The 27,122-nt window shown below is 35.4% G+C and overlaps 1 protein-coding gene across 1 annotated transcript in view; it reads right to left on the bottom strand.

Moving 5' to 3' along the window:
- Nucleotides 1-27,122, bottom strand: part of LOC136028304 (carotenoid isomerooxygenase-like) — a gene marked incomplete in the record, with an annotated part of 53,708 nt that overhangs the window by 6,738 nt on the left and 19,848 nt on the right. The window contains 4 exon segments of the mRNA XM_065706065.1: nt 4,654-4,794; nt 8,329-8,534; nt 19,864-20,002; nt 24,254-24,407. Coding sequence (XP_065562137.1) covers nt 4,654-4,794; nt 8,329-8,534; nt 19,864-20,002; nt 24,254-24,407 — 640 coding nt within the window.

Genomic DNA, 27,122 nt, shown 5'->3' with positions numbered 1-27,122 from the left:
AGCAGACGAGTTATATAACTTACTAAGGGGGCTGGGAGGGGGAGTGTACGGGGGGTCTTGTAAACCTCTACTGAAGGGCTATGGAACATGAATATTACAATAGTACCTGTTTTGTACTTCATAACTTTTCCACTTAAGACGTTGTACCGAAAGTATTGTTTTCATCGTCAAAAGTATTCTTTTATATCACATTTAAGGATGGTAGAACTGATAAAAAAAACCCACGTAGATATAAGCAATAGCTTCCAAATGATCCATTGAATATCCCTCTTAAAAGTTCTGCTAGCCCAATAGTCCCAGCTCGGCCACTTGAAACATGACACCAAAAGTGCCGTTTTTAGTGTCATTTGGAAGTCGCAGATGGTGGAATTTATAGGAAGAGCGTAAATATGAGCAATATCTTTTATACGAGCTATAAAAAATTTGTCTACGATTTGTAGTAGCCTGCTATCGCCACCCCTTGAGAAATGTCACAAAAAGCGTCATGTTAGTGCCATATAGCACTTGCAGATAGTGGAATTTACAAAAAGCATGTAGATATGACAAATAGATTTTGAATGAGCTATTAAGCATCTATGTTTGGTGTTCTGGTAACCCAATGAGCCAGAAAGAAAATACGGGAAACAAATCAGTGCTACCTATGCAAACAAGTGATTTTTCTTGTTGTTCAAGGAGGGGGACTGTAATTTTCGTGTATAAGATTTTCGACCATGCTGATTCCAATAGTACACTTTTCATTTTGATGAGACGCCCTTTTAGAGGGGTTTCAGGTTTTTTTCGAAATCACCATAAATTTCTTTTCCCAATAAACTTTTACTTTTAAGACGAACCGAAATAAAAGTTATCATTCCTGAATCAATGTCAATTGCAATTTTTCTTTCATTAGGCAGTTTTTTTTTCAAAATATGTTTCCTAACTTTTAGCTACTATGGGCTTTTGTCCACTCTTTACCAGGATGCAGCTACTGCTGCAACCATTATATAAAGTAGGTTTGGGGAGAAAGGGGTAGGTAGATTGATAGCAGGCTCTTGAAGCTGGACCCAGTCAAACCCAGCCTTCGCCTGGGGTCGATCCTGGGTGATCATTTTTATGAGTAATAGTAACCAAACATGTAGTTAGAAATAATAAGCGATAAACCAAATAAATAACTGAGGACATATCTAAGTGCCGAAAAATACTTCGGACAAGAGGAAGTAACAATTACGGACCACAACCTCTTATAGCCACATACCATTCGTTTGTTATTACAGAATTATTCTAGTATTTACTCCAATATTATTCCAGTTTTCTAAAGGTAAGTGAAACAATCAAAGGCTAGAAGCCTTTGATTGTTTGAAGTGTTTTATGTGGTCTCTTTCTAAAGAACTGAGGCGATGTTAAGTTAATATCTTTAAAAGCAGTGAAGCAAAAATCATTTTTAAGCATATTTTTTATCTTCCCAATTTTAAATGTTTGGTCAATGCAGAAACGTAGTTGCCAAGTAGAAAAAAACATATTTGGGTCCATGAATATTAGGAAGTTATTAAATCTAATCACTAGAGTGCCAAGACAGTTTTATGTTTTATGCTAAAAATCATTTTAGAGTAAAACAAACTAATTTAATTATTTTAGACAGTAGAATAATAAAACTTTAACCAACATAAAATTATCCAGGATCTAAGTCAGTGAAGTCATTTCATTAATTTAAAGAAAAAATGACTCGAGAATAATGATTCGATGCTCAAAACACCACAAGTGTGACTCCAAAAACGAAAACCAGAACCAGAAACCAGAAAACGAGAAACCAGAAACCAGAAACCAGAGAACCAGAAAACCAGAAAACGAAAACCAGTGTGACTCCAAAAAGGAAAAATGTGTATAGGAGATGGGCCTTAGGATGATGGGATTTCCAAAATCCATTATTTCCTCGAATGTCTGGGCATTTCTCTATCCAAATCGTGAAACAGAAGATGGTTTTTTTTATCACCCCCAGAAAAACAAGAGCTAAGAGCTCATATGGCACTAGTGACGAGGTCGGAAAAGCCAAGAGCTCATATGGCATGAGCTCTAGCAAAATTATAAGAATCAATAGATTGATTTAAAAGGAAAATCAGAACCTTAATGCCGGTCGGGATTTAAAATAAGAGCTCTACGACATTTGCTTATTCTACCCACCAAGTTTCATCCCGATCTCTCCACTCTATGCATTTTCCAAGATTTCCAGTTTTTTCCTCCAGCTCCCCCCAATTCTACCAGTTCTGGTCGGGATTTAGGATAAGAGCTTTGAGACATGAGTTCCTTCAAAATATAAAATTTCATTAAGATCCAGTCACCGTTCGTAAGTTAAAAATACCTCAATTTTTCTCATTTTTCCGAATTACCCCCCCCCCCCCCAACACCCCCAGGGAGAGCGGATTCAGTCCGGTTTTTCAATCACGTATCTAGGACTTGTGTTTATTCTTCCCACCAAGTTTCATCCTGATCTCTCAACTCTAAGTGTTTTCCGTGATTTCCGGTTTCCCACTTCAACCCCCCCCCACAATATCAACGGATACAGGCGGGATTTAAAATAACAGCTCTGAGACACGAGGTCCTTCTAAATGTCAAATTTTATCAAGATCCGATCACCCATTCGTAAGTTAAAAATACCTCATTTTTTTCAGTTTTTTCTCTTCCTCCAGCCCCCCAGATGGTCGAATCGGGAAAAGACTGTTATCAAGTATATTTGTGCAGGTCCCTGACACACCTACCAAATTTTATCGCCCTAGCACGTCCAGAAGAACAGAACTCACCAAAGCACTAGAAATCCCCCCAACTCCCCCAAAGAGAGCGGATCCGCCCCAGTTATGTCAATCACGTATCTAGATCTGGTGCTTATTCTTTCTAAAAAGTTTCATCCCGATCTTTGCACTCTAAGCGTTTTCCAAGATTTCCGGTTTCCAAAATTTCTGCTCCCCCCCCTCCAGCCCCCTAAGTCGCCGGATCCGATTCGACCTGAAAATGGAGCATCTGAATCTTTCTATATATCAAGTTTCATTAAGATCCGATCACCCTTTCGTAAGATAAAGACGCCTCAATTTTCGCGTTTTCCAATATTTCCGGTTTCCCCTTCCAACTCCCCCCGTGTCACCGGATCTGGTTGAGATTTAAAATAAGAGCTCTGAAGCACAAGATCCTTCTAAATATCAAATTTCGTTCTGATTTTCCCACCAAGTATCATCATGATCTCACCACTTTAAACCATTTACAAGATTTCCGGTTTCCTCCTCCAACTCCCCCAAATGTCATCGGATCAAGTCAGGATTTAAAGTAAGAGCTCTGAGACATAAGATCCTTCTAAATATAAAATTTCACTAGGATCCAATCACCCGTTCGTAAGTTAAAAATACCTCATTTTTCCTAATTTTTCCGAACTAGCCCCCCCCCCCCGAACTCCCCCAAAGAGAGCAGATACAGTCCAGTTATGCCAATCACGTATCTAGGACTTGTGCTTGTTCTTCCCACCAGGTTTCGTCCTGATCTCTCCATTGTAAGCGTTTTCCAAGATTTCTGGTCCCCCCAACCCTCTCCAATGACACTGGATCAGGTCGAGATTTAAAATAAGACATTTGATTTACGAGTTCATTCTAAACATGAAATTTCATTAAGATCCGATCACTGCTTCGTAAGTTAAAAATACCTCATTTTTTCTAATTTTTCGAATTAACCCCCCCCCCCCCCCAACTCCCCCAAAGAGAGCGGATCCGTTGCGGTTATGTCATTCACATATCAAGGAATTGTGCTTATCTTTCCCACCAAGTTTCATCCCGATCCCTCCACTATAAGCGTTTTCCAAGATTTCAGGTTTCTCCCCTCCAACTCTCCCCAATGTAACCGGATCCGGTCGGGATTTAAAATAAGAGCTCTGAGACACGATATCCTTCTGAATATCTTATTTCATTAAGATCCGATCACCCGTTTGTAAGTTAAAAATTCCTCCTTTTTTCTAATTTTTCCAAATTGAATGTCCCCGCACTTTCCCCAGATGGTCAAATCGGGGAAACGACTATTTATAATTTAATCTGGTCTGGTCCCCGATACACCTGCCACATTTCATCGTTCTAGCTTATCTGGAAGTGCCCAAACTAGCAAATCCGGGACAGACAAACCGACAGAATTTGCGATGTCTATATATGTCACTTGGTAAATACCAAGTGCCTTTGTTCCTGCCACCAAGGTACAAAGCGGGACCAAAAATGGACGAAACATAGCAGCTCATTAAATAAGAAATTCAATACGTGGAAAGAACTCTTCATCAATGACCAAACATCTAAAACTGAGAATATAAAAAAGATTCTTAAAAATGGTTCCTGCTTCAATGCATATAAAGATATTTAACTTAACTTCACCTTTGTTCTTAGGAAACAGACCACACAAAATTAACTAGGAATTTAGGTTTACAGGCTTTGAGGTTGGTTCATTTACCTTTGGAAAACTGGAATAATAGAGGATAAATACTGGAATAATATTGGAAAAATAAACACATGATAATTATGTTGCTACAAGAGGTAATATGGTTGTTACTTTCTTCCCTGCATTTGCATAAAATACATATGATCCCACTTCACCATATTAAAAATTATTACGTTTGATATTCAAAAAATTGGCAGATTTTGTTTAAAAAAAGAAACTTACTCTACCGTCTGACGAGCCACATAAGTCAACAACCACGTGGTCTTCCTCTTCGTAAGCGTTTATGTGATGAAATGTAAAGAAAGGCTCTGCCAAAAATACCGATCTATTACCAGTTCTTCGATGCACTAAATGAAATTTTGACTAAAAATAAACGTTGTTAAAAATATTAAGACCAATAACTTTTTTTAACTCTTTAAAAAGGAAACTGGAATAATATAACGTGATAAAATAACGATTTTACTTTTGCAGAGAAAAAAAACTCTTCAAAATTATTTTGCAGACAAGTTAATATGGTACTTCTATTCGGACTTCTTACCCAGATTCTGATTACATCGTTACAATGCAAGTCATAGCAACAGTATTGCCAAACCAGCACAATTTCGGTATAATATACAATTTCCGACGCAGTGTGGTTTTCCTTGCTCCTTTTCTGACTAGGATATCTATCCAAGTTTTAGTTTTTTGAAAATTTTCTTCTTATTATGGCGAATTTTTAACCTGCTGTTCAGATCGTACAACTAATCTCTTGTTACACAATTTTAGTTGGGATTTTAGTTGTCAGTTTCAAAGCATTGGCAACGCTCTATAACAGTCTTAAAGCTAAAATCGGCAGCTTCTTCTAGCATGAACTGGAAAGAAAAGATTTCTTTAAGCGACCAGCAATTACTAAAAAAGAGTGACTGAAACGTAAAATGATTATAAATTAAAATAGATACTGATATAGATCAGCAAAAAATTCTAAAGCGATTAAAAATTCGAATGAATACTCAAGTCAAGCTAAAACAAGTAGAAATTACTATAAATAGGCGACTGGCTTATGAATTCCCCACTGAATATTTGGTTGAAATGTTGTGAAAAAGATGTTTTTCTAACAATCTCGATGCACATAATGTTTCTTTGAATGAGTTCAACATCCCATTTCAATATTCACTAAAAATCCATAGTTAATACCCTAGCCGTTCTTGGGATATTTCTCGTAAGCGCTTTTGTTAGCCTGGATAGTGTTTTCCGATGACTTTCAACATGCTCCTCAGTATTCTCTGAAAGTTTCGACAGAATGCTCTTACCGTTCCTGATGTATTGCACACACAGTTTTGACAACTTAGATGCAAATAGTGTCTTCAGATTTAGTTAAACACCCATCTGAACTTTCTCTGAAAGTTTCAACTTAATACCTTTAATTGTTCTTGAGATATTGCAGATATGCAGTTTTGACATCCAGTAAGCATTTTGTGCCTTTTGATTTAGTTTAACACTTCTATTGACATTCCAAGTTTCAACAACAAGTATTAATTTAATAGCCGTAGCCGTTCTGAAGATAAATGTACATGTTCCCACATAAGCTCTTTTGACAACCTAAAAGCACGTTGTGTCTTTTGATGGAGTGCAACATTTCCTGAAATTTCCAACTCAATAAACTTATCACCATTCCAAAGATCCTGCAGATAAGCATTTTTGACCTTCTGGTTACACTCACACTCTTTCGATTTAGCTAAATATTAGTAGACAGTAATAGCGGTAATAATAGTAAATTGTACTAGTAGGAGTAGCAGTAGAAGTAGTGGTAACAGTCACAGTTATAAACAGAATAAAAATAGAAGCAGTCACAGTCAGAACAAGTCGAAGTCACGAGTAGTCAAAATCAGAGCCACAATTAGTCGCAATCACAGATACAACTAATTAAAGACGCAATCACAAGTAGTCGTAGTTGCATTCACAAGTAGTTACAGTTATAAGTGGTGCACTTCTCAATCACAAGCAGTAGTAGCTAGAAGTAGTCACAGTCGCGAACAGCCGCATCCGCAAGTAGCCACAGCAACGAACAGCCGCATCCGCAAGTAGCCACAGCAACAAATAGTCTTCTTTGCAGCCACAAGCAGTTGTAGTTACAAGTAGTCGCATTTGCAGTCACAAGGAGCCGTAGTTAGAAGTAGTTGCAGTCATAATTAATCATGGTTGCAGTCGCAAGTATTCACAGTCATATTATAAAAGTAGTCGCATTTGCGAATAGTGAGGAGTCATAAATAGTAGCAATCAAACGTAGTCTTGGACGCAATCGTAAGAAGTCGTAGTCTTCCTCGCAAGTAGTCATATTCATAAGCTGTTGAAAGTAGTTGCAGGCATAAGCACAAGTATTCGCAAGCAATCACGGTCACAAGTAGTCACAGGCATAGACACAAATATTCGCAAGCAATCACGGTCACAAGTAATCGTAATCACCATCGTAAGTAGTCGCAATCGCAGTCACATGTAATAGCAGTCACAAGTAGTCACAGTCAAAGTATCAAGTGATCTCAGTTTCAAGTTGTCGCAGTAACAGGTAGTCACAGTGACAAGTAGTCCCGAGTAACTACAGTCACAAAAGCCATATTTTATTGAATAGTCATGTTGAGTTTGGTTTTACTCCAAATCTTCCAACATTCCCCGAGAGTCTCGCCGCAATACTTTTAGTGTTTTGGAAACCACGGGTCAAATATGCCCCAAATCTCCCATAAAAATACCTATGCGTAAAAAAGGGCGAATAACATAAGTTACAGCCCTTATACCGGGTTTTAGGAGGGGAGGAGTTCATGTCATCTCTGGAGGCATTGGGTATTTCAATTATTATGAATGCAGCTATCTCGCAAATCTGATTGCCTTTTGTTGGGAATGACGGCAATAAAAAGAAAGGTGGGAGGGGGGTTGGTTGTCCACCAATTACTTGGGTCCTTCCAGACACAGTGGCTTGGAAAAAATAAATAAATAAGTAATATATTGAAATGTTATCGCTCTTTACTTAGGCTTTGCTATTGGCCTTCCTATGATATTAGTGATTAAATATAATCCACTGAACGGCATTGCCTATGTTACACCTACGCATGTTAATGCAGATGATTTAGACACCGGTGTCTTTTTAAATTTTTCGATAATCTTAGGTGATCGACAGCAACGAATTATCAAAAATATAAACAAATTTAAACAAAAGTTTGGAAAACTTATACAAAAAAACAATCTGTAATAAAGCAACTATTAAATAATGTAATACGTCTAATTGCATTTGTCGTCCATATATTTCCCGAAACATATTTATATCCCCTCTATTAATTAATTAATATACAAGTAACTCGTAAGAAAGTGGAGTGACAAAAAAGAAGGAAAAAATATATAACTAAGAAAAAATCGGATATAATAATGGTGAGCAGATAAATAGGCAAAATCCCTAACTGAATTTTAAACCATATCTTAAACTTTGAAATTTTACCTAAGATCTATATATTGTTTACAATAAAATCAGTGTTTTCAAAGGTGAAATATAAGGAAAAATATTACAAAATGCGAAATAATTCAGTGGCAGTTTATTTAGTAGACTGACATACTAGAGTAGTAATGAAACCTGAAACATAAAGGACAGAATCAGGGACAGAGCTTGAAGAGAAGGCAGAAAGACTAATGGTCCACCCTTTGATTAAAAAAAAAAAAAATTTTGGGATAGTTTCATTGAATAAATGTGATAAACAAAAACTAACCCACCTCTATATTTAAAAATATTTTTTGTTGTTTTCTTTTTACTAGAAAAGAACTGGAAAAAAATTGTCTCCCTACAATTTTTATGAGCTGGCGCCCTTGTACGGAACGTGGAATAATTATACTGTCCTACACAAGCATAAATAGAATAGAAAAAACAGAACTGATTACCGTTGAGTTGGGATTCCACTTAAAAGCATTAGAGATAGTTGTTTGTGTGAAATTGCTGGCCAAAAATTTGAGGGCATCGAATATTAGTGATATCTCAGCAAAAATAAAGTAATTCTCCGTAATGCCAAAACTATGAAAGTACGATCTTTTGAACTTATTGTCAATTGGAATTGATGCAACAATCCTTCCTTTTGGGAATCCTCCACCTTTGTAAAAGTAAAATAGGAATAAAATAAAACTACAATCTGAAGACTCTTTCAAGAAGTTTTAATTTGCTTCTTTCAGTACTCCTTAATTTGGGCAGTTAATAGATAGTAAACTTTTATGTTTTGACGGCTTAAAACTTTCACAGCTGCAAATTTGTAATATAATATTTACAAATTTCTCTAAGGGATGCAAAAACTATCTATCTTTAAAGATACAAAATACATTATTTTTATGTGATTTACAGAACTATTTTCAGAGATTTTTTACGTAATTTCGACGTACTTGAAATTAGCATTGAGGCAGATGCCTTTTGTTTAGGATGTTCTCCACAAAGAGAAGAACTAAGCTTTATTTTCAATATTTTTTCAGTTTCTCTTGCAATTTCCAAGATTTTTACATATGATTACTGCCTTTACTTAAAATCACTTTCCCTTCCCTAGAATCCCCCTCCCTTCACAAATAAATCACTATTTATATAGCAGTCCAAGTGATAACGTAGAATTTTGAAATGTTTCATTTCAAAATTCTAGGTATTATAAATTATAATTATAAAAACTGGACACAAACAAAACATAGTTCTAGATTCTAATCCTGGGTGCTGGATGTATCACAAAGTAGGGCTTTGAAACTGTGCCCGGTCACTCAAAAAATACTCCTGGGTGCATGACCTATCAAAGGGTAAAATGTTTGGTATAAAGGTACAATAATATAATAGTATGTAAGAGCTATGAAAAAATATACAAAACATAATGGATATAAAACAATATAATAATAAAAATAAGATATGAAAAGCTATTAGAAATCATCTAGAATTTTGAAATCTAGCGACAATCAATTAACGGAATTTGAAATACTGGACACATAATTTTAGACTGTAATTCTGGATGTATCAAAGCAGGGCTTTGAAAATCCCCCTATCACCCAAAACACTCATGGGTGCATGACATATCAAGGGGTTGTATGTATAGCATAAATTACAATAAAATACTGGTATATCAAAATATAAATATATAGAAATAATAGTATAGTATATAATGTATTATGAATAATAAGTGTGTATGTAGGGCTTTGGCAGAACTCCCCTACCCTCAAGACTTTCTTGATCTATCCCATAATTTTCAGTTAGTTTTCCCCTAATGTTCTTGTTATTTTTATTTCTCTAAGTTTATCCCCCTTGAAATTTTGACATCCCCTACATACTTTTTTTTTAGGTCAACAGTAGGCTCTCAACTATTGCTGACGATCTTTAACTTCAAGCGATTTGATCCAAGGATTTTGATTATAAAATCTATTCTAAAGAGTTAAATAATTTTGTTAAGGCTGGAAATCTTGTTCAATCTTGTTTGAATTTTCTTAATTCTTGTTTGAATTATAAATACTATATGTCATTGATTTGTTTTGTTGCTGTTCTTTTGTTGAATTAAATTAAAAAAAAAGTTTTTTAAACTGAAAGTAAGGAGCGACATTAAAACTTAAAACGAACAGAAATTACTTCGTATATGAAAGAGGCTGCTCTCTCATCAACGCCCCGCTCTTTACGCTATAGTTTGACTTTTTCTCTTAACTCTACTTTTTTAAAACATCGATTTGTGTTGCTGTTCTTTTGCTGAATGATGCTTATAATTAAAAAAAAACAACTAGTCTATATATTTTATTTATATCATATTATACAATTATAAAAATGTAAGAATGTAATTACTAAGCACTAAGAAGTAAGAGGTTTTGTATATAAAGCTAAATTAAGAATATTTAGCTTATTAAACTTATTTTATTAATTATTAGCTTATAAGCTCAAATAAAGCTTAAATGTTCAGTATTACTTAAGTCTATTACTTGAATTTCCAGGGACAGTGAATATGAAATCTCTCATTTTGACTTGTGAAAGACCTTTTTCTGCTTTAATGCTCTGTCCTTCCATATTATTTCGGATGAGTTTTCAAATAAATAAATAGCTGGTATCTTATTTTATTACATAAGCATTTTCTAAGCTATCCTCAAAGGGAGAATCTGGACAGTAATACATGTTCAGTCACTAGTTGATTTTCCTGATCTACATTACCATGGTGATCCTCTTTTTGCGATCAGATTAGAAAATAATTCCTAGCAATGAAGCGTGAAAATCTTAGATACAATTTTAGGTGTAACAGTGACGATTTTAAGAACAAAGTTATTTGCATGGAAAACAAATTATAACGGTGTAACGGTGTAATTATAACGGTATACGGTGTAACAGTGACGATTTTAAGAACAAAGTTATTTGCATGGATAACAAATTATATTGTGTGTACAGGGATTCTGAGTTTCATAACAATGAAGTGTGCAGTGAGAAGAAATGTGTGTTTTAAACATGATTTATTAATCAATTTTGAATTGTTTGAATTGTTTTCTTGAATAGCTTGGATTATCATTAACATGCACAATCGAATGGTGTTAATTACTCGGGTAAATACTATTAAAAGAGTTAAAGGAATATATACCAGTAATCAAGACTTTGTATTTTCAGTGATTCCATTCCTCAGGAACCTAAATAGAGGTGCATGCACGTTTAAACAGAGGTGCAGCATCTGACAAAGCATTCAGTATGGGGTATCTCTTCTTGCGGGTAATAAAAAACATAAATAATAGAAGAAGTATGTGAATAAATAAACAAAAAGAAATAGTAAATGTATAATAGTTATAAATAAAAATTATAATTTAATTATGTATAATGGTGTTCACATTAAATGCCTTGCCAGATTTCTCTGCCTAAATATGGAGGCATGCTATATTTTTACTTCGGCATTAATTTCAAGCCAGATATACAACTGAACGCCACTTTTAACTACAGGTGATAAATATAGCAATAAACAATTGTTAGACTTTGAAATGCTCGACACATAATTCTTGACTCTAATCCTGGATACTAAGTTGTAACTCACTAACGGGGGAGTACATAATTTTGCTTGTTCAAATTCTATTTATTTTCATAGAACTTGAAAAAGCAAAATTATGTCTAGCAAGGCCCTTTAAAAAAATAGGCCTTACTTATGTTTGAGTAACGCATGTTGTCTACGGTTTCAATCCTACTATCTGGGGCGATAGAGAACGAAAGGCTAAGATGGTTAGGTGCCGTTTTACGAATTATAAATTACAGGGGGCCAAAAATACACTTTTTGGAAGTTCAGCTTGACCCAAACAAAAGGTAAGATGTTCTCAAATTGGAACAAAAGATGTCAAAAGAGAAGATTTCCAGAATGTAAAAGCTACGTGAGAAGGACTTAAAAAAGAAAGTTCTGAAAAGAGCTTGATGGAGGAGGAGTATCCGAATGTATTTTGGCATCAGAAGTGGTGAAATGAGCAGTTAGTAATTAATGATAATTAATAATTAATAAATAGTAATAATAACACTAATAATAACTGATACTTTTAATAATTATATAATTATTACAATTATATAACTATTATAGCTATATTACATAATTATAATTATACAATTAATATAATTATATCATATAATTATAACTATATAACTATAATGATTACAATAATTAAAAATATTAATAATTAATAATTATAATAATAACAAAGCAATAAATTAATAGATTTCTTACAATTCCATGGGTATGATCTGCAAAATATATATGAAGCTGTTGAACGTCATAGCATGTTATACATTTTATTATTTATAGAATTACTAGCTGTTGGGGTGGCGCTTCGCGCCACCCCAACACCCAGTTGGTGGGGGCGCTTCGCGCCCCCCCCAAGCCCCCCCGCGCGCGTAAGTCGTTACGCGCCATATTAGTTACGCGCCATATTAGTTACGCGCCATTGTAGTTGTGTCCCTGTGTCCCACCTGTGAATATAGATAGATTTATATATGTGTTTCAAACTACGTAAAAATTGCGAATATACAACATTCTTGGCTTTCCCATTGGTTGTCCATATACAAAGCCGTATGTACTAATAATGACGTCATATGCAAACGCTCTTTTTACAAACAAACAAACATGCATACACACAACTCGTTTTTATATAGATAGATAGATAGATAGATACAATACAAATTAACTACGTAAAACTTGTGAATATACAACAGTCTTCGCTGTCCCATTGTCTGTGCGTATAAATAGATTGTCAGGTTTACCGACCCTCAAAGATGCAACATACAATTGTACATTGGTAAAGCAATCTGTATTAAGATCTATACCGCATTTTTCTAGTGATTGCCCTTGAGCTTTGTTGATGGTGGTTGCAAATGCTAATCGAATTGGGAATTGCAATCTTTTAAATTGAAAAAGCAGATCCGTTGGAATCATGGGAATGCGAGGAATAAGAACAGCCTCACCCTCATAAGGCCCTGTCAAGATTGTGGCATCTATTAGGTTTTCCATTGTTTTTTTTTTACGGCAAGTCGCGTGCCATTGCAAAGCTTTGGTGGGTTGATATTTCTTAAAAGTATTATTGGTACGCCTATTTTTAGTTGTAGCAGGTGTGGTGGACACCCTGAAGGATCTATGGAATTTAAAAATTCAGATGGATAATTAACCGCTTCATTTGGTTCCGAAATACAAATTAACTGCGTAAAACTTGCGAATATACAACATTCTTCGCTGTCCAATTCTCGCTGCATATAAATAGATTGTCAGGTTTACCGACCCTCGAACATGCAATGTACAATTGTCCATGGGAAAAACAATCAGTATTAAGATCAATACCACATTTTTCTAATGATTGACCTTGAGCTTTGTTAATGGTGATTGCAAATGCTAATCGAATTGGGAATTGCAATCTTTTAAATTGAAAAGGCAGATCTGTTGGAATCATGGGAATGCGAGGAATAAGAACAGCCTCACCCTCAAAAGGCCCTGTCAGGATTGTGGCCTCTATTAGGTTTTCCATTGTTTTTTTTACGGCAAGTCGAGTGCCATTGCAAAGCTTTGGTGGGTTTATGTTACGTAACAATATTATTGGTACGCCTATTTTTAGTTGTAGCACGTGTGGTGGAAACCCTGAAAGATCTATGGAATTTAAAAATTCAGATGGATAATTAACCGCTTCATTTGGTTCCAAAACTGTGTCGACTGACTTGTAAAGGACTGCCTGGTCTTGAATCTTGGTCAAAACAATATTGTTGATTTCGTGGACGTCTATATTTTTGGGTGCGAGAATCGCTCTTTCACTTAGCCATTTATTATTTTTATAATTTTTTAGAATATTCGGAAATACTTTTTCAATCAATTCATTTTTGGACGTCACTAAATTACAGAAATCAGCAGGTAGTTGTATACGTCCTGAAATTGAGTCTACTGGGAGCTTTCCGTTTCCCATTGCCAGCAATTGATCTGAAAATGTTTGACCAGAGTCATCGTTTTGCAATCGGACACGCATATTTGTAGTTAATTTTAATGTTTTTACGTGTGCCCATAAATTAGAATTTTTCAGGCAAGCATTCATTTCGTCTGCAGGAGTTGATCTAGGTATTATAGGTAATGTTTGCCTGAAATCTCCCGCAAGCAATATTAAGGTGCTGCCAAAGGGTTTCGACTTCCCTCGCAAATCTTTCAAGCATTGATCCAGAGCCTCGAGCGATTTTTTGTGTGCCATTGTGCACTCATCCCAAATAATAAGTTTGCATTGCTGCAATACTTAACCCATCCCAGATGATTTGGAAATATTGCACGTGGGAGTTTCTGTAGAATGCAAGTTCAGAGGCAATTTCAAAGCGGAATGAGCAGTTCTTCCACCAGGCAGAAATGTTGCGGCTATTCCGGACGACGCAATTGCCAACGCTATATCATTTTTAGATCGAATTGATGCCAGAATCAGTTTTATCACAAACGTTTTACCAGTACCTCCTGGCGCATCCAAAAAGAAAATTTCTCCAACGTTGTTATCGACACAATGCATTATCGTATCATAAATGTCTTTTTGTTCCGACGTTAACTTGGAAATGTTATTTTGTACATACGACAATAGATCACTCGTACTGTAACTTTGTTCACGATCCAATTCTACACATGTCGAAACAGCAGCGATACGGTTAGGTGAAGGCATTCCCAAACCCTGAAGAGGTTTGTTTGCCATACTTATGCAAAAATCTTCTATAACAACTAAAGTGTAGTTATAAATTTCTGGTGTAAAATCAAAAGTCATGTCTGACGTCTCTAACTGTTTTCGATGAAGTATATCTTCGGACATTTTTGACTTATATTTTTCCCATAAATCTGTAGGAGCTGATGGAGAGCAAGTTGTTAAAATGATGCCAAACAATGCACGAATTTGACTTGGGGTTGACGTTTCGCACGCGTCATTGATGCAGTTATCCCAGTGTTGGTCATTCTCCAATAAATTCAGAGCTTGGCATGCACTACGGTAAGTGTCACGTATAGTACCATTTACAGTCCTCAAATACTCAAAGGATGTCGGACCGGGTGCATTCACCAAAAGCAGGCGTAGAAAGAAGCATTCATGTTGATTGGGGTGAACGGTGTAGAGTCTTCCTATCGTGGTATCTTTGAAGATGGTAGGTTGGCCGTCGACTGACTTACCCTGTTTTCGACGTTCAAATACTTTATTTTTAGTATTCCACGTGTAATACGAAGGCACTTCAGTATACAGCAGTTTTTTCGCAAAAGAATCATTTTTGCAAAGCGAAAAAAAAGCTGTTAATGTTGTATCCGGTGGATTCATGACTCTTTGTTGCACGTTGGTTTCCGTGAAATAAACACGTTGACCATTCTGTAAATGTACCGCTAAGTGAACAACAGCTGGACTACGTTCATGTATCGGAAATGAAAGAATTCGCCAAACAGCTTCATTACTGCTTATGTATCTTCCAGCCTGATATTCTACGATTTCATCGAAATCTTTGATTTCGGACTGCAAGCCAAAAACTGCCATGTCACTGCCTTTGTTGACGTATTTACATATGTATTTGATTGCCTTTACGGAGTTACAGTATTCAACGTTTATGTGTGCATTAAATGTTTTTGATAATAAAGGGGAATATGGAACAACCCACTGGTTATCTACTTCGATGGTGGTACCGTTACGCTTCTTTATTATTGCTGTTTTACCGCCATCTTCAGTAGATCTTCTTCTATATTGTGGGTAACCATCATTGCCAGTAATTGTTTTGGGTACTAAAAGTCGAGGATATTGCTTTGTGCACCTTCCTTTGGCCATGCATGGTGAATTTTCGTTCAGTGCACCGCAAGGTCCATGTATCATATTTTTTACAATAATATCATGTAACCCCTTATCGACATTTTTATCAGGTATTTCAGCGGAAATCACATCATCAATTTCGTTTGAAGTAATTTTTTTATGTAGCCAGATTAGTATATGTGCGTGTGGCAAACCTCGTTTTTGCCATTCCACTGAGTACATCCAGCATCGCACTGACCCAAACACTTCATGTTTTACAAGGTAGTTTATCAGTGATTTCAACTTTTCCCGGAAGACACGTGCCGTAATGTCATGCCTATGAACCGCCGATTGTCCTTGAAGTAAAAGCTGCAGTATCTCGTCCCAAGATTGATTACATGTAAATGTAATAAATAAATCTGGACGACCATAGAGACGAACATACGCAATAGCATCTTGAGCATATTCATGCATATGACGGGGACTGCCAACATATGACGAAGGTAAAATTGTTAATCTTCCAACGTGTGTGGTATTACCGTCATTTTTAACTGCATCTCGCAAATGAATGTATTGTTCAGAGCGGAGCTTGGTCTGATTCAGGCGGATATATAGCAAACGTTCTGATTCAATTTTAGCATACATATCGACCATAAATTGGTGAAACAATTCACGGCATTTTAAAATATAATTTTCTTCATCCTGCCGAATCATTAGTCTATAGGAATAATAATGCATTGCACTGCATTTCTTATTCATTTCTTTGTTAGTGGCTGGATTCATCAATTTAATATTAAAGTGATAGCCGTCGGCTCCATCCCAAAAAATGATAGGATATTGTAGGGCATCGTAGCATCGATGAGTTTCAGCAATTCTTAACAACTGAGCGTTTCGCTTATGTAGAATAATATCTCGAGGTAAAAACTGATCACCGACCATAACGATTGCCACTTCGTCGATAGTCGGAGCATTGTATCTACGCACATGTTGGCCAGGAGGCGTTTTGTCAGCGGAAATAACAATTTTATGAGTATCAGTAGGCATCAAATCGATGGCTGTTTTGAACAGACGTACTAACTTATTATTTTCGTGGAAAAGATGTTGCAATTGGGAAACGATTGTCCTTTCAACGTTGGGAGAAATTTCGCAACGTGCATTCAATTCAGAATTTCTATCACTGATGAAGTACAATTGTAAAAATTTATGATTCTCGCCTGAGAATGGTAGAAGGGACCCTGCTTTATGATAAATTTGCCCTTTTACTTTGAAAGTAGACATAAATTGATCTGGATTTTCGATTTGGGCTCCAAACGACGTCATTTGGAAACATGAGTTGTATTGTCTGATTTTTGACAAAAAACGCTTAGATTCTGACGTAGTTCCAGTAAGGAAAGTCTTCAATGGCTCTGGTGGTGCAGCCAATAGAGGAAGTTTAACTTTTCCTGAGGCGCAACACATTCCCATTGTTTCACCATTGAATTTCAAGGCCTTGCAATAGGGACAAATTTTAGACATTGTCCCGATTTGAACACATCTACTCAAGCTATAATCATCGACTGGATTGTACCTGAATGCCAGGCGATAACTTTCAGATTGCTCTGATTCCTCGGCACGCTTTCTTTTCTTACTTTCTCTATCAGCAGCAAGCCTGTTTCCCTGCTGGTCTTTTGATTCCTCGGCACGCCTTCTTTTTTCACTTTCTCTTTTAGCAGCAAGTCTGCTTCTGCGTTGCTCTAGTAGTTCCTCGGCACGCCTTCTTTTTTCACTTTCTCTTTTAGCAGCAAGTCTGCTTCTGCGTTGCTCTGGTAGTTCCTCGGCATGCTTTCTGTTCTTTCTTTCTCTATCAGCCTCAAGCCTGTTTCCCTGCTGGTCTTTTGATTCCTCGGCACGCCTTCTTTTTTCACTTTCTCTTTTAGCAGCAAGTCTGCTTCTGCGTTGCTCTAGTAGTTCCTCGGCACGCCTTCTTTTTTCACTTTCTCTTTTAGCAGCAAGTCTGCTTTCGCGTTGCTCTGGTAGTTCCTCGGCACGCTTTCTTTTCTGACTTTCTCTATCAGCAGCAAGTTTTTTGGCATAGACTCTTTGAGCATCTTCATCAGTCATTATAAACTTAAGCAGTAATAGAATTCTACGCGAACATACGTCTTATATAACTTGAATGACGTCACGCCTTCAAAGCAAAAATGATGGCAACTAATTTCATGACGTCAGCCGAAACATGACGGCGAACATATGTCTTATATAACTTGAATGACGTCACCTTCAAAGCAAAAATGATGGCAACTAATTTCATGACGTCAGCCGAAACATGACGTCACCTGATCCATCCACAGATCCACACACAGACAACTTATTTTTATATATATAGAAGATAGATATAGTTTAAATAATATTTAATATTATTTATACATAATTAGATAAGTATTTTATCCTTTTAAATAAACTGGTTTTATTCCGTCACGCTTTAAACACCTTGATGTTAAAATGTGCGCTACGCGAACCCTAATCGGTTTGCATGCGAAAGTTTGCTTTTTTTGCTTTTTGAGTTACTTCATCTCATACTATTTGTAATATATAAGTTCACGATACCAAAACGTGTTATTAAAAGTTAGTGAAGTGATAATTTATTTAAAATTAAGCTATTCAGATCACCATCTTCCGGATTTGTTAACGTCATCGTTCGTAAAAAAAAGTCTTGTTTACCTTTTTTAAGGCGTTTTGATTCGTAATATCAGGGAGGGTGTAAAGAAGGAGGCCTTGAATGAATTAGGTTGGAGGAGGAGCGTGCGTAGCTTTGTTGGCCTCAGGCGGCTTGGTGCTGCACTGAGTTACTAGTAGTAGTAGTAGTAAAGTTCCACTTTTTGGAAATTCAGCTTGGCCCAAACAAAAGGCAGTATGTTCTCAAATTGGAACATAAGGTGTCAAAAGAGAAGATTTCCAAAATGTAAAAGCTCTATGGGAAGGACTTAAAAATGAAGCTCTGAAAAGAACTTGATGGAGGAGGAGTATCCGAATCTATTTGGGCCTCAGAGGTGTAAATATAATGATTACAATAATTAAAAATATTAATAAATAATAATTATAATAATAATAATTAAGCAATAAATTAATAGATTTCTTATAATTCCTTGGGTATGATCTGCAAAATATAAATGAAGTTGTTGAACGTCATAGCATGTCATGCATTTTCTTATTTATATAATTATATAATTTAAATAATATTTATTATTATTTATATATAGTTAGATAAATATTTTTATCCTTTTATAAAAACTAGTTTTCCATCACGCTTTAAATACCTTGATGTTAAAATATTAAGCTTTACTTTGAAAAGTAAGATTTGATTTTTCCCGTTTCAAATTATGGTAGAGTGAGTTACTTCATCTCATACTATTTGTAACAAATAACTTCACGATATCAGAACATGTTATTAAAGGTTAGTAAAGTGTTAATTTATTTAAAATGTTAATTTAATTAATTTATTTAAGTGAATTTATTTAATTAATTTATTTGAGTAAATTTGATTAATTAATTAATTTATTTAAGTTGTTAATTTAATGAATCCTGCCAAAAGGTAAGATGAGCTTTACTTTGAAAAGTAATATTTGATTTTTTGTGAGTTACTTCATCTCATACTATTTGTAATAAATAACTTCACGATACCAGAACGTGTTATTAAAAGTTAGTAAAGTGTTAATTTATTTAAAATTAAGTTATTCAGATCACCTTTTTCCGGGTTTGCTAACGTCATCGTTCGTAAAAAAAAAGGCTTGTTTACCTTTTTTGAAAGCGTTTTGATTCGTAATAAAGTAAAATTGTAAAATCGTAATAAAGTGATACTATAATCAGCCAATAAAAAACTTGTTATTCAGTGTTAATGACTGTGGTACCTTCAAGTCTCTTTCTTCTGTAGAGCTTGATTTCCTTGTGCCAAAACTTGTCCAGGAGACAAGAAAATCATGCTTGCATCATAGAGGCCCGTAGACAAAAATGGTTAAGAAGCAGCTTTGTCTGGGATTACACACCCATCTGGAACCAACTCTCTGAGAATTTTACCTATCCAACCTGTCTGTTGATTACTTTGAAATCGAAAGGCCAATAGATATTTGAAAAATAGAAATAAAACGGAATAGGGAACTCGAAACATATCTTCAACTGATTATGGCACGTAAGTTGAAACATAGTATACGAAAAGCAGGTGCTTACTTGACGAGGGACCAAACTCAACAAAGTTGTAGGACGGATTGGAGCCATGGATGTTGGCCATGTTGTACACCGTTCCATCCTGGGAAACATGTGGATGAGCTGTTGTATGATGAACAGCTACATATTTGCCCACATCAACCTAATAATAACAAAACAAGAATTAAGTTTATCGTCACAGATTGTTAGGTGATTTGTATAAATTTCATCTAATTTCAGAGATGATAAACAGAAATTATAAAACAAAGTACGAACAAACGGAATAAACCTCAAAACATAACAAAGAGATGGCACTCTTGCAGGGGAAACTCCTATTAAACAAAATGTACAACACAGTCAAAAAACAATTTGCCGTTTCTGAACTCAACCAACTTCCCCTTTGCCGTCAATGTACTTATGCATGCGTTAAATAGCTATTTACGGCCAAATGTTAGTTGGTTTTATTAAATTACCTTTAAAAAAAATTGTATGACTGAAATCTTAAGAATTAGTAGTATTTACTGCAAGACGACTTGTTTCCTCATTTTACCAAAGCTTACCGTATTAGATGACAAACAATCGAGACTATTTTTCGTTTAAGTGTGATATGGGAATTTTTTTAAACCAGCTCTATTGACTTGCAGTACCGTGTTCACATTAAAATTCTACTGAATCAAGCATGTGATTTGTCAGGTGTCAGGCATGCGACTCAGCCCAACTACCATCGACTGCTACTTGGGCTTCCCGTTAATCGGGTGGGCGTAGAACTGCTGATTACCAATCTAATGATTCCTCCGAGGCTAATACGATAATGCTTTCTATATATATACCTTATATGCCCCTATGAAATAACTTACAGTCCTTGCCCGGGGGGGGGGGCTGTAGGGGGGTTATCATCCGCAAAGACATAATTTCCGGATCTCTCAACTACGTTGAACAAAATAGTTTTCTCAAAATTACCCATTAAGCGGAGGAGTCCAACAGTCGGTTCGAGCCTCTTTGGTCCTAGCTTACGATCTATGATTCATTCTAGCTATGTTAAGCCTTTTGCTAACCATAGAATTAACCAAGAGAGCCTGGCCGATTTTCTTCCCAAAATATTTATACTTTACCCTTTTTTTCACTGGTTGATATTTTTTTCTGCTTTCCTGATTTTTTTGCTAGGACTAGGCAATTTCGTCTTAGAAACTATTTTCCTATCACTGTGATTAAGATTTTCCCGAAAGATAAAGTTAGATTTTACGAACTTTCATTAGAATTTGAACTTTACTTAAAATGTTACAGATTAAAAAAAAAGGGTTCAAATTTAAAACTAGTGACAATGTATGGGTAAATACCCTTTTTTAACCTTTCTAATGTACATAGGCAAAGCGTTTCAGAATTTTAATGAGACTTTAATCATAGAAAAACTCCCTTCTAACTAAATATTACGTTTTAACCGCACTACACAGAGAACCAACATATTATAACCAAGTCATTCAGACATGAATTCGGACCAACTTCTACATAAATAGGGATTGTTTTAAACTTCTTCCATTTAGGTCATCACACATGGAATATCCGCATCAATCTTAATGCCTGGAATACTTTGCCTGAGTCGGCTAGGAACTGGCAGACGGTTGTCGCCTTTAAAAGAATTGCAAAATAATCTTTGGTCTCTTGATAATTCAATTTCTATCTTTGTTATTTCTTTCTTTACCCTCTATCCCCCAAAGGAGATTCAAATTGAAATTATGTTTTTTTTTGTTTATTACGCAACGAACTTATCTCCGGCTTGGCTCTCGGAGAGTAGTCAACAGTAAGCGGCTGATGTTCACTTTCTTTTTTAGAGTTGTTTTGCTTTTTTGCACTTTTGCCTTCTTTTCTTGTTCTCCTCTTTCTTTTCTTTTCCCTTTCTTGCTTTCTTCCTTTTCATTTCTTTCCTGCTCATAGAGCCTTCCAGGGATATTTGATTTTGTTGTTGAATGTTTTGTATTTTGCTGACTATATTCTTCGTGTATATTTGTACGTTTTTTTTTCAATAATAAAATAAAAAAAACAAAACAATAAAAGGTAATGCATTTTAAACTGTGCCTCTTCAGGTCAGAGTTTAAGGACGATCAAGTACGTTTTTACAATGTATTATTGGATTAATGGATTAATGGATTATCAATGGATTATTTTTAAAACTGAAACCTCAACCAGCAAGGCACTTGCAACTTGCAGGTCCTTTAATCAAGTAACGTTCAGCTCTACTGTTTCAGATTAACCTGGTTTGAGGTTTGGGATTTATTAAATTTTTTGTCAGTCAAATCTTCCTAAAGAGGGCCTAAAAACAGAGCCTAAAAAGACGCTTTCATATGCACTTCTTACCACCCATTATCGTCTCGTGTACTATATTTATGCTCTTCAAGCCATTTCTGATACGGGACATTGAAGAAAATTATTCAGCCTCTCCTCACCATTTACCAACAAAGTTCAAGTTTAGAGCACAATCTCTCTGCACTTACAATTGTGCCAAAGGAAATTGAGGTCAAAGTGAATAGTTATTTTATGTGTACTTCGATCTCCCAAGAGTTTTCGACTCTCGCAAGGGCTTCACTTGAGGTCAATCCGAAATATAGCGAAGTTACGGTTATTATTCAATATATTTAGAAGATATGTTTGGTGCAAGATATATGTACAAAAATATGAAAACTGAACTTAAAGATGGTAATATGCCATTCTGGCATATTACCTGGAAGTTTTAAATCCTGGAAGGTAGGTAACTTCCCCTGAAAACTTTCCCAGTTTTATTAAATAATTGCGTTGCTGGTGCTTAGAATAAGTTAAACTGTACGTTTAACGTCAAAGAGTAGATGTCTCACTAGTTACGTTTGCAGATGCTTTATTGGGCTTTTCTCGGGCTCTTCTTAATTAAACTTTCCTTTTCTTCCCCAATAGTTTCTCTAAGGATGGTCTTTGACTTTCGACAGTCTCCAAGAAGATCATGAACACAAAAGATTTATTTTTAGCACTATTAAGACAGCTGTTCTGCCGTTTAACTATAAAGAGAACGGATGTTTAATAAGTCTATCTGGCTCTGTTATACCTTTTGCCAGCAGCCTCACTTATTCTTGTATGCCTATTCGAGTATAGAGATGCCTATCTTCAGTATAGAGATGCCACTCGTTTGGGACTTTTAACAGGTGTCTTAAGGATTATTTAGTAAAGAATAAAATAGAATAACATTTCCTTCTCCTTTGAGGAGTTGATGTCCCCTGTGTTCTGTCCATGGTGTGTAGTTTTCTTCTCTGCGCTTGACTCCCAGGCTTCAGGCATACTCTCTATGTTTTTTTTGTTTTTTTTTTATTTGTTGCTTATATTGTATTCCCCTTATATACATTGCTTATATTGTAGTTGTTGGTTGTATTTTTCCCCCTTTTATCCCTGGCCATGGAGCCTTTCGAAGGGGAATACGTGTATCGTGTTTCAATTTTGAATTATATTTTGTATTGTCTTGTATTTAATAATAATAAACTTCTCTCTCTCTCTATCTATTGGAGCAAATCTTAAACAAACTCCCAACCTGGCACCGAAAAATTATACTCATAATTTCAGGGCTGCGTATGCATTCCTGGCTTCAAAACTTTCATATCTCATTGGAGCACATCGATATTAGTTACGTAATAGCTTAATAGTTCGTTGTTTACTCACTCTTGCTCCATTCTGGTCTACTTTTAATTGTGGTAAGAGTAAGCAAGTTTATCGTCTTTATTCTAAAGTTGCAAAGTATTTGACAAGTCCCAACGGGAACAAGTTGCTCCTGTCTGCAAAAAAGTTTCGATTGGTAAATCCAGTATAGGTTATTGAGAAATGTAGCAGTTGTTTCATACTGAATTCTAGGAGAATCATATTCTCTCGTCATTTCTGTTTGTCACGTGTTCGTTGTTGTCAAAGTGCATTTTTTCTTTCTGTTGTTTGTCTTTGTTCTTCTTGTTCTTACTCCGTCTATTTGGGGCATGCCGAAAACTTTATACGACGGTTTACAAATTAAATGATGTTGATAATGAGCATAAAGTGTGAAATTTTATTATAAGGTATCTTCGAAGAAATTTACCAAATTTGGATTGTAAACTTTACCAAAGAGTAAAACGAATATTCAAAAAATATTAATACTATAAAACAAAGCAAAATTATCTGTAAATTCATTTAAAGGTAAGAATTTTTTCCCTGTTACCAGGATTAACATCAGGTTTTTACAAATAAAAATAAGAGTAGCTTGGCCATAATATACGACATCGTCATCAAACAGTTTATGTTACAACCATACCATTCTTCCCTTCTTAGTGGAAAAAAAAATCCATTTTTTAAAGTAGTCGGATTTTTTTTTTTGCTTTTTAGTACATTTGAAAATCTTCATCCAAAAACCCTAATCATTTTTATCTTTCCTTACAATTTCTCCAAGGGTTTCCAGACTTTCAGCATCTACTCTTCGAAGCAATTTGGTCTCGGTCATAGCATAGAGAGCATCGCCATGATAGCACAAATTTACAGAACAGTTGTCAGTCACCTCCCCAGCATTAGGTATTGAAAAACGATTCATAAATCTGAAACAAGTGGAAATTTAATATTTTAGCAATAAATACCTTAAGACATAGAAAAAACACCGGTCTTAGAGTTCATTTTGGGTGTTGATGAAACAGGGTGTCACGTGGACGGAATAAGAAGGGAATAGAAGCAAAGACGTACCTTCGGTGAGCGTTCGTTGAACAAATCTAGCTCGAAATAAAAAGGTTAACGTAAACGAATAACTTCTATCCAGCTTTTGTCCTCGTCAAAATGGCTGATAAATGACATTTAGCAGCTACAGTCCAGCTATGTCAAATAGAAAAAGTGGTTAGGGGAAAAACATCCTTCTATGTATTAGTAGTAGTAGTGGTAGAGCAATTTTATTGAAAATAATCATTTTTATATAATAGCACAGCAAAAGCGGAGCTTGTGAGGATGTGCTAACATAAAAAAAGAAAGAAAAAGAGAAAGAGTATGGAGCATGAGACCATTTACCAAAACCAACATGAAAAATAAACAACGAAACACAACATTATAAAACCCCAAAACAAGACATAAATAATACAGAAAAATAACGCACTGATAGTATATTTAATCTGGTTCGAAAGCATACATACCGAGCAACTCCACGCGTAAATCAGATTTAAACTGGTTGAAATTACCATTATCCTTAACGTCTTTACTAAGTTTGTTCCAAAGCTTGGAAGCTCTATAAACATTGATCCCTTAATAAAGAGTATACGGCAAAACAAGGGTTACTATTGTACTCAATTAACTACGAAACTTAAATCATCCATTTCGAATTGATAATATACGATCTGAAGAAAAGTAACTATTTCAAATATAGAAAAATATCGGTAAAATTCAAAATTTAGATGACTTTATTGATAATGATTAACAGATAATAGTATATTCGAAATTAACTCCATTAAATCTCTGAGCATATAATGCTCTGTAGAAATCTCGACTAGAAGGTTTTTTAATAATGGATAGCTTATTTGGGTGGATATATTTGGTTACCGAAATTTCAACAGATTTTGTCAAAGCATTTCTAAGGACAATGTGAAGGGATAATAAATTCTTCCTAACTCCTCAGTCTGACAATGAAGAGTCATTTGAAATATAAATATTTTTTTCCCATGAACTCTTTATTGTGAAAATTTTAGTATTCCTTGAGAAAGCCATTCAACTTAATTTATTGTCGAAAACAAGCTTAATATAATTCAATTCCAGTTTAGTTTCAATGATATAATGTCGAAAATTAATTGGAGATTCAACGTCTCCAGCTTTAATACTTTCAAAAAAATATTTGGACCTTCATGTGCCTTATCACTAACATTCGAAAGCAAAATACATTTTATTTACATTTTACCTTAGCGTTTCTGAGCTTTCACTAATTTTGCCTTATAGCTAGCAGTTTCGTAGCTTAACGGCAACAGACATTTTTTAACATTTGATGTAATAATTTCAGCCATTGATACGCTTGGAAAATTTTTGCAGTATTTTCATGGGCATTCTTAGCAGAAATTTTTAATGCAGAAATTTTAGATTGCAAATTATTAAACTTTCAGTGAAGTTGGAAAAGAATTGTGATTTTCCTGAACTGCATTGAGCACTAAATCAAAATTCTCGGATAAGGTCTTTATATTCGCAGATGCTTAAGATCAAAATGGTTGTTTTTAATCTTCTTTGTGAAAACATTTCTTGGGTTTTGGCATTGTTGCATAAATCTAGGTGACCTAAATAAATAGTTTTGTTTAAATCCTAAGGTAGCATTTCTTAAATACTAAGGATACAGATTGCCGAAGATTGTCCTCTTTGGAAAACCTTCTGGGGCTACACGGAAAGCAGGTCGTCTTCGTCTGGGTTGGGAGGATGTCATAAATAAAGATTTAAAGGAAATGGGAACTTCCTGGGAGGGTGTAAAGTGGGAGGCCTCGAATATATTAGGTTGGAGGAGGAGCGTGCGTAGCTGTGTTGGCTTCAGATGGCTTGGTGCTGCAGTGAGCTACTGGTAGTAGTAGTAGTTAAATCCTAAATTCCACAACTTTTCGGATGAAACACCTTATAATAGTCCAAGCCACTATTGCAAGAGAAAATACATTCAAAGTTGAATATCAATCCTTTATAGCTAGTCCAAGTTCATAGTTTCACCTCACGGAACATAAAATTATCATTAATATAAAATTAGCAAAATTTTCTAGCAGGCTACGCAATTTTCATAGGCAGCGCAATGGCACTTTCTAAGTAAAGAGCGATCTGGACACAATGTACTATTTATTTACTTTTTTTGTTTAGACCTAGGCACTTTGTATCAAAGGAGCTGTGGAACAAACTTCGACAAGGGCTCATTCAATTGAAAATTGAAAGGGCTGGTGCTTTTTAATAGTCGAAATTGACTGAAGGGCAACTAATCCCCTTCAGACGCCCACCATTTCCCCAAGCACATCCAATAAAAACTTTGACATAGCCATTTTCTTCAACGCAGTTGAAAGGTCCCAAAATTCTGTATTTGAGGATGATACTCCTCCCCCCCCCACAGCATTCAGGGCAAAGGTTGTAAGTTCCAGTCTGGGGGCATAAAAGGTTTATATATAGAAAGGATGATTGTATAAACTTCAGAGGGGGCTTATTGGACTACTAATCGGAAGTTTTAGTGCCCTTTTTGAGAATCAGAGTGAACAGAGGATAAATACCCCTCTCCTTACACCAAGTATTTTCCCGAAAAGTATCAGATAGAAATTCTGAGATAA

Source organism: Artemia franciscana, chromosome 6 (assembly GCF_032884065.1).
Source record: "Artemia franciscana chromosome 6, ASM3288406v1, whole genome shotgun sequence".
Lineage (NCBI taxonomy): Eukaryota > Metazoa > Arthropoda > Branchiopoda > Anostraca > Artemiidae > Artemia > Artemia franciscana.
The sequence above is the reverse complement of the archived record's forward strand: the minus strand, read 5'-3'. Positions and strand labels throughout refer to the sequence as shown.